Raw genomic sequence first — 8,957 nt, forward strand, 5'->3', positions numbered from 1 at the left:
GATAAAGAACACCCTCTCGTTTAATATTGCTTAATTATATGAAGGCATATGGTGCATTAAAGTGGTGAAGTGGTCCTTTAATTGTTCAACGCATTCATCACTTCTTTTAATGTTCTTTAGCTTTTAGTGTTATTTTTCCTTTTTCTATTAAAGTTGTTTTTAATTTGTTGTTACCTCTGTAAAGCCCCCCCATGTAAAGCGTCTTTGGGTACTCAGAAAAGCGCTATATAAGTTTGAGATATTATTATTATTTATCACATTTTTATCCCACATTGGCAGAAGCATTAAAAAGGCTGTACATAATATTATCATCTCACACATGTTTACACAGATTACTCATTGGTCGAGGCAGAAGATCTATCAATGTTTACATTGTGAGGGAAACTGCGGCGAGTGAATGGTTGCTTTGTTACCTTTTAAATAGATTACATGATGATTGAACAGGCACGTCACTTGGTCTATACTCAGGGCCAAACTATATAGCCATTGGGCCGGTGAGGCCTGGGCCCTTGGTTGGCCCTCAGGGGTCCTTGGGGGGAAAAAGAACTGCATGGTTTTGGGGTTTGAGGCCCTGACAAGGGGCCCTGACAGACAAGGGGCCCTTCATTGGCCGTTGATTGTATTAAATTTAGGTAAAGATTATGATGAACAAAATGCATGTCATGTGCGCTATGGGGGGGCCCAAAGAAATTATTGTCCCAGGGGCCCTCATCGTTGTGTGTTAATCCGTTCCTGGGCATACTACTAGTTTATACCAGCCTCTGATCACTCAGACCACCGTTTTGAGGTCTTTAAGTTTGAGTTTGTTAACAATTATCTTTTTTTTGTTTTTTGTTTCAGGATTATTCTCAACTATCCCAAGAAGTAAAAATGAGCATGGTATGTTTGACCGCCTTGACTTTTAATCTGTGTGTTACTTAATGGCATATTGACAGAATTAAGATGAATTGAACAATGTGGACCCTGTTGTAAACAATTAAGTGTAATGCTTAATTGGGTCGTCCACTCACAGTTAACAGTCTTTGTATTGAGTTTGTGCTGTGAAATGTATACTGTTAATTCTGCAAACTGTTAATACATATTTCAATCAATCAATCAAACAAACAGTATGCGAGGATGATTGTGTGCTATATTATTGTGCACACGATAATAGGTAGAAATGTGTGCTAGTTGTAAATGCTACTGTAACTGAACTTATATACATATTTATAATGGTGATGATGATCAGTGTTGTTTAATTTGGCAGCAAACGTCGTCTCTTGAAACGATTTAATTTAGTTTTAGTCACATTTTAGTCACCTGGAATGTTTTAGTGTTTAGTCTAGTTTTAGTCGACTAAATATCATAAGACTTTTGTCGACTAAATCTACAGTTGATTCAGTCGACTAAAATGTATTTTGGCGGGTCTTGATGCCGTCGTATAATGGCTGATTTTACACTTGCTGAAGATAGCCGATCTACAAGCTCACAGCGCGACGCGTTGTGAGCTTGTAGATCTGCTGTTTTCAGCAAGAATAAAATGACTTATACTGGATCTCTTGTCCACTATAGTCCCTTCCTAACATTTTAGTCTAGTTGTTTATTTGTTGACAAAATTGACAGTATATTTAGTCATAGTTTTAGTCATCATAGCTTAAGTTTCCATTTAGTTTTCGTCAGTGAAAAAAGGTATAGTCGTCATAGTTTTAGTCGACGAAAACAACACTGATGATGATCCAAACAAATGAAGACATTATACAGTTATTATTTATTAGGCGACTGAAGAAACTTTGAACTAACTTTAATTTGTGTTTTTCAGGAACTTGAACTGAAGAATGTGGCCCTGAGAGCCGGAGACCAGCTGAAACTGAAGGGCCAGATTTTACATGATGCCGACAGGTAAACCTACTGTACCTACTATACCTACTGTAAACATACTGCACACATACAAATACATTTAACCATTCACACGGGAATACAGTATTGATGTCTCTTCAAAGAGTTGTGGTTTGAAGCAGCAGTGGTTACCTGTAAATCATGAGCAATGTTGAATTTCACAGGTAGCCTACTTTATTTAAAAAGAAATCAGCACAGTATAATTACACTGTACAGACCTATGCTGTAGTGTAGGCCTATATATATATATATATATATATATAAACTGGTGGAATATGATATGTGCACCTACTCCTCATTCCAATCACTAATTCTGCACTACAAATACTTAAGATTGCATTTTTTAGTCTATTATTGTTGTATATATATTTTTTAAATATTATTCTGGAACCAGGTTCCAGATTGACCTGGGCTGTGATTCAGATGAACTGGCGCTGCACTTCAACCCTCGCTTCCACGACGATGAAGATGGATCTGTGCTCGTGTGCAACTCAAAGACGGACGGATGCTGGGGTGACGAGGAGAGGGAAACGCACAACCCTTTACAGAGGGGCTCTGAAGTGAAGGTGAGACAACACAACCCTTTACAGAGGGGCTCTGAAGTGAAGGTGAGACAACACAACCCTTTACAGAGGGGCTCTGAAGTGAAGGTGAGACAACACAACCCTTTACAGAGGGGCTCTGAAGTGAAGGTGAGACAACACAACCCTTTACAGAGGGGCTCTGAAGTGAAGGTGAGACAACACAACCCTTTACAGAGGGGCTCTGAAGTGAAGGTGAGACAACACAACCCTTTACAGAGGGGCTCTGAAGTGAAGGTGAGACAACACAACCCTTTACAGAGGGGCTCTGAAGTGAAGGTGAGACAACACAACCCTTTACAGAGGGGCTCTGAAGTGAAGGTGAGACAACACAACCCTTTACAGAGGGGCTCTGAAGTGAAGGTGAGACAACACAACCCTTTACAGAGGGGCTCTGAAGTGAAGGTGAGACAACACAACCCTTTACAGAGGGGCTCTGAAGTGAAGGTGAGACAACACAACCCTTTACAGAGGGGCTCTGAAGTGAAGGTGAGACAACACAACCCTTTACAGAGGGGCTCTGAAGTGAAGGTGAGACAACACAACCCTTTACAGGGGGGCTCTGAAGTGAATGTTTTAAATGATAGTGGATTTTAGATTTGAGTTTTACACCATTTGGATTTTGACATATGTTGGATGTATGGGGGCAAACTATTATACTGAAAATACTGCAGGAGTTTTAACACAACATGAAGTATTGACGTATTTGTAAATGGGTGTTTAATTCAACCTACGTATTGGCACATTTGCGCATCATGTGTATTTGTATTTCTGAGATTGGATTTTTGCCATGAAACATTCAGAGTGCATTCTTTAGGGCATCTAAATAGTGCCATTTGTATTGTTTGCCAACACTTGACCTAATACATTTCTGTGGAGTATGAAAAAAACTGTGAATGTTTATTAAAGCTAAAGTTGTGCACAAAATAAGAAAGGCACTATAGGGTTGCAGCCAGGAACACCGGTAACTGTAATATCACAAATAAATTGTAAAGAATTGTAATTGTAAATTGTAAATGGTAAATGGTGCATTTATATATAGCGCCTTTATCCAAGGCGCTTTACATAGATTGTGCATTACATTCACACACACGTTCATACACCGATGGCGGCGGAAACCATGCAAGGCACCAACCAGCACATCGGGAGCAATTAGGGGTTCAGTGTCTTGCTCAAGGACACTTGGACACCGACTCTGGGGGAGCCAGAAGTACCATCCAGCCACTCTATCCCTGAGCCACATAATGTAACATAATGCTGCCCGAGGAACTATAGTGTTCTTAACCACTGTTGTTTTATTTCCTATATAGTTTTGGACCTGCTTGGAAACGGTTCCCCAACACTTTTGTAGTTGAATTTCAGTCGTGCCACAAAAGGTCTATACTGTAAAGATACTGGGGAATAATGTCTTGACGTTGAACAATAAAAATGACCATCAACATTTCTTTCCCCTCTAGATTGTGGTGAAGCTGACCGGAGACATGTTTGAAGTGGAGCTTCCGGATGGAGAGGAGGTTCAGTTCCCCAACCGTGAAGGCATGGACGTCATCAGCTACGTCAGAGTCAGAGGAGACTTCAGGCTCACCTCTTTTAAGATCTGCTAGGAAGAGATCTGCTCTAGAGATCCAATTCTGCCGTTTCAACTATTGCTGTTAAAATTCACCCGATCAATTGTTGAAATTATCGTACGATAACATGGACTAAAACATTGTCAAGTATTGTTGTATTAATGTATATTCATTCATATAGTTCATAATTCATGATTACTGTCAGTACTGTATATTGCTACACAAACTCTTGTTCAGATGGATATTATCTATCGATGTGCTGTATATGTATTTAAAAAGTCTGAACATAAAATTGGCTAAATGGTTGATCTTAATAAAAAATGTATTGGAAACGAATATTAAATATTTGCAAACTACTTATACTTACAAAACTATAATGAATCCGTTTGTAAAAGATTCAGGGGGCTTACAAGAAAACAAGGTGCGGGAACTGAAAGTAAAATGTATTATATTGTATACTGCTGGTGTCAACAATGCTATGATACAGGACTAAAGAAGTAAAATGTATTATATTGTATACTGCTGGTGTCAACAATGCTATGACACAGGACTAAAGAAGTCGTAGGCATATACTGTAATGTAACTACACTACTGTACTGTACTGTAACTGTAATGTATGGCCAGTTGGCCACTAGTAATCTTGGCCGTGTGATTACTAGGCACATAACTAACTAACTCATCTTGACAGCTTGTTTACAAATGTTTGTAAACAAATACCAAAATGTTTATAAACAAATCCCAAATGTTTGTAAACAACTACCAAAATGTTTGTAAACAAATAACAAAATGTTTATAAACAAATCCCAAATGTTTATAAACAAATACCAGATGTTTATAAACAAATAAGTCTCATGGGGGGGGTAGGACCACTACCAGTAGACCTGTAGTAAGTCTCATGGGGGGGGGGGGGGGTAGGACCACTACCAGTAGACCTGAAGTAAGTCTCATGGGGGGGGGGGGGTAGGACCACTACCAGTTGACCTGTAGTAAGTCTCATGGGGGGGGGTAGGACCACTACCAGTTAACTGTAGTAAGTCTCATGGGGGGGGGGGGTAGTACCACTACCAGTTAACTGTAGTAAGTCTCATGGGGGGGGGGGGGGGGGTAGTACCACTACCAGTTAACTGTAGTAAGTCTCATGGGGGGGGGGGGTAGTACCACTACCAGTTAACTGTAGTAAGTCTCATGGGGGGGGGGGGGGTAGTACCACTACCAGTTAACTGTAGTAAGTCTCATGGGGGGGGGGGTAGTACCACTACCAGTTGACCTGTAACTCTGAGAGTAAAACCAGATGGACCCATAAGAGTCCCATTTGATTCCATTTGTACAGTATCAGAGTTAAAAGTTATAAAAGGGTCCATTTGGTTCCATTTGTACTAGTACACTCTCAGAGTTACAGACCTGTAAGGGTCCATGATTTGGTTCCATTCGTACACTCTCAGAGTTACAGACCTGTACACACATACATTAACCACTTCAACCCTACACACACACACACACACACACACACACACACACACACACACACACACACACACACACACACACACACACACCCCCCCCCTCCCCTACGGTGTTTTGGCTGTCACCAGAGCAGCGTACCCCAGCTCTGTGGCAGGAAGTGGAATCCTGTGCTCTCGGAACGTGCCGCACGCCACCAGGCCCCCAGAGTCCCCCTCTGGACCCCCATGCTGCTGCGGGGGGCCCCTAGAGGCCCCCTCTGTCCCTCCATGCTGCTGCGGGGGGCCCCTAGAGGTCCCCTCTGTCCCTCCATGCTGCAGGGGCCCCTCTGGCCCTCCATGCTGCTGCGGGGGGCCCCTAGAGGTCCCCTCTGTCCCTCCATGCTGCAGGGGCCCCTCTGGCCCTCCATGCTGCTGCGGGGGGCCCCTAGAGGTCCCCTCTGTCCCTCCATGCTGCAGGGGCCCCTCTGGCCCTCCATGCTGCTGTGGGGGGCCCCCATGAGAGGTGGCGTACCGGCCCCAGGCGTGCTCCTCAATCACGCCTTCTTGGACCCCAGCGTTCACACCAGGACAGAGTGGCGGTGGCGTCTCTGTTGTCGCTTGGAGGAACACACGGCGTGCAGAAGCGTTTCTCTCTAACGGTGGCGGTTGGGTTTTGACAACGGGCCCAGTGTTGGAGGGAGAGTGGAGGGCAGGCTCTGCGTCGTCTGCAGTACAGAGAGAAGAGAGAAGCATGTGTAGAAAAGAGTCATCCCAAACGAATCCCCAAATCAACATTTATTTGAAAACATAATGCCAGTTCACGGCTCTAGCAGTGATTCCGAAACATATTCATTTCATGGACCCCCCCCCAGTTTCACCCCACTTTATATTGTAAAAAAAGCTGTTAATGTAACTCTGAGAGTGTACAAATGGAACCAAATAGACCCGTTATAGGGTCCGTTTGGTTCCATTTGTACACTCTCAGAGTTACAGACCCATAAGGGTCCATTTGGTTCCTTATATCTCTAATTGAGCTAAGTACCCCCTGGAACCCCCTCAAGCCTCTCACCTGCTGTCACTCAAGGCCTATTCATAGTCTGGATTTTCGGTGATGAGGTGACCACCGCTCCAGTGGTGAGGTGACCACCGGAGCTGAAATAACGTTGAGAGGTGGTGAGTAAAAACAGAGAGAAGGGCTGGAGCGGTGGCGGTGGTTTGCTCTTCACCGCGGCTCAGTGACGTCATGTTGTAGTTCGGTGGTCACCTCAGTGACGTCATGTTGTAGTTCGGTGGTCACCTCACCACCCAAAATCTAGACTATGAATGAGCCTTCACTCCCCAAGCCTCTCACCTGCTGTCATTGAGTAGGATAAATGAACATACTTTTCAGATGGTCTACATTTCTGTATTATATATATATTCTATTAGTGGTCTTATGTAATATTCTAATATTTTGTGATACAGGATTTTTTTTTTTAATCTCATGAGCTTTTTACCATAATCATCGAGATTAAAACAAAAAAGGTTTGAAATAGTTTAATGAGCAATGAATCTAGAAAATACTAATTATAAATGACCTTTTCCATGATATAACATTTTATGATTTCGTGACCTTTATGCCATAATTATCTAGATTAAGATGCACCACGTGTGTATATAATATAATTCAGTCTGCATGTTAATGTTAAGATCCTATATTTCTAAAACTAAACAAAGTAAATAAATGCCTCTAACTTCAAGTTAAACATTCCTGTGTGGATAAAGCGCTGTTGATAAACGGAGGGTAAAGCAGTGAGTAATGGCATTCAGAGCATGTCTTAGTTTCCATACAGGCCTCTTGTCTCCACAGTGAAGTTGCACACACGCGCGCACACACACACACACACACACACACACACACACACACACACACACACACACACACACACACACACACACACACACACACACACACACACACACACACACACACACACACACACACACACACACACACACACACACACACACACACACACACACACACACACACACACACACACACACAGTAGCGGTAAATGCACAGTGAAAGCATGTGCATGCAGTCATGAATAAGCATGTGATTATGAGTGAGTGAGTGAGTTTTAAACCTTTTGTGGTGTGATGATGATGAACTTATTTGTCCTCTGCAACCAACGGATGTGTGTTCAACCTAGAACAGCTGGTGAGGGAGTGGGGGGGGGGGGGGGGGGGTGTCCCACGGGGGGCTGTCCCATGGGACCCCGGCCCGCACCAGAAGAGAACAGAAACTGTGGATTTTCTAGGGTGACGCCTGCTGCCCCACCACTTCCTTCTGGCTATACTGTACCCCAGGGGTGGGCAACTGGCGGCCCGGGGGCCACATGCGGCCCCCCATCACCTTCACTTAATGCGCGGCCCTCAGGTTAATGTCAGAATAATGATATAGTATTGGTTTCAGCTGTTTACAATTCCACAACATGCAAACATGACCCGCTTTAAATTACTTCAGTCTGAATTAGTTGCTCATTGCTTCAACGCAAGTATAATTAAAGGCATTTGAAATGACATGAAAATGTTAATTTTCAGGATTCCAATTCAAAAATAGCAAAAGTTTAAGATTTCGTTTCAAACAGAGCAAAAATAGCCGATCTACAAGCTCAAAACGCGTCACAGTGTGACGCGTTTTGAGCTTGTAGATTGGCTATTTTTGCTACGACAGCAACATATGGCCCTATAGGCAGTTAGTGTGGAAATATAGTGGCTCTCTCCATCGTCAAAGTTGCACCACCCCTGCTGTACCCTGTAACCGTACAGGGGTAGTAAAGTGTGTTACAAATTTAGAATAGGCTAAACAAAACAAAAAACAACTCTAACACCCGTCCAAGTTCCACTGTGGTGCACACGACACACACAGGTTACATGGTGATGATATACAGTAGGTATAGGAGGTCATTACCTGGGTGACCACGCCTGTCGGCATGGCGTCTGTAAACGAAGAACCACAACAGGCCCAGAGCCAGGCTGGACCCGGCCACGGTCAGCGCCACAGAGACCCACAGAGCAGGACTCAGGACCGGCAGGGAGGAGGAGGAGTCAGCCTGGAGCGCAGCGCCGGTGCTTCTCAATGGCACGACGACCGGAAGGGGAGATTCTGGGAGGAAAAGATTGGAAGATCCTTCACTTCAGTTCAGAAAGACATGTGTATGATAGGGCTTTAAGCAACTAGTCGACTATTCAACTAGTCGACTATTCAACTAGTCATTGGTACTAGTTGATAAGATAATTTTTTTCCCCGTTTTTGTAGACCTCAAGATCAGCTAGAATGCTATATTATAGCCAACAAATGTACAGTTTTTTTTTTTTTGTCAAATATGTTTTTATTGAACAGATAAATTATTACAAACATTATAATATGAAATACTTTTTTTATGAAACAAAATGAAAGAAAAGATAGACAAAAAAGAAATCCCTTAACCCTCCCACCCATACTG

The 8,957-nt window shown here is 43.1% G+C and overlaps 1 protein-coding gene across 1 annotated transcript; it reads left to right on the forward strand.

The window, feature by feature from the left end:
• Window positions 1-870: 870 nt before the first annotated feature.
• Window positions 871-4,060, forward strand: LOC308324407 (galectin-2-like; the record flags this gene model as incomplete). Its single annotated transcript, XM_080776453.1, has 4 exons — window positions 871-879; window positions 1,799-1,878; window positions 2,270-2,441; window positions 3,914-4,060. The coding sequence occupies 4 exons, from the start codon at window positions 871-873 to the stop codon at window positions 4,058-4,060; spliced, it is 408 nt and encodes a 135-aa protein (XP_080632579.1).
• Between the last annotated feature and the right edge of the window lie 4,897 nt (window positions 4,061-8,957).

This window comes from Protomyctophum bolini (assembly GCF_963924005.1).
Source record: "Protomyctophum bolini genome assembly, chromosome: 11".
Taxonomy (NCBI): Eukaryota; Metazoa; Chordata; class Actinopteri; order Myctophiformes; family Myctophidae; genus Protomyctophum; species Protomyctophum bolini.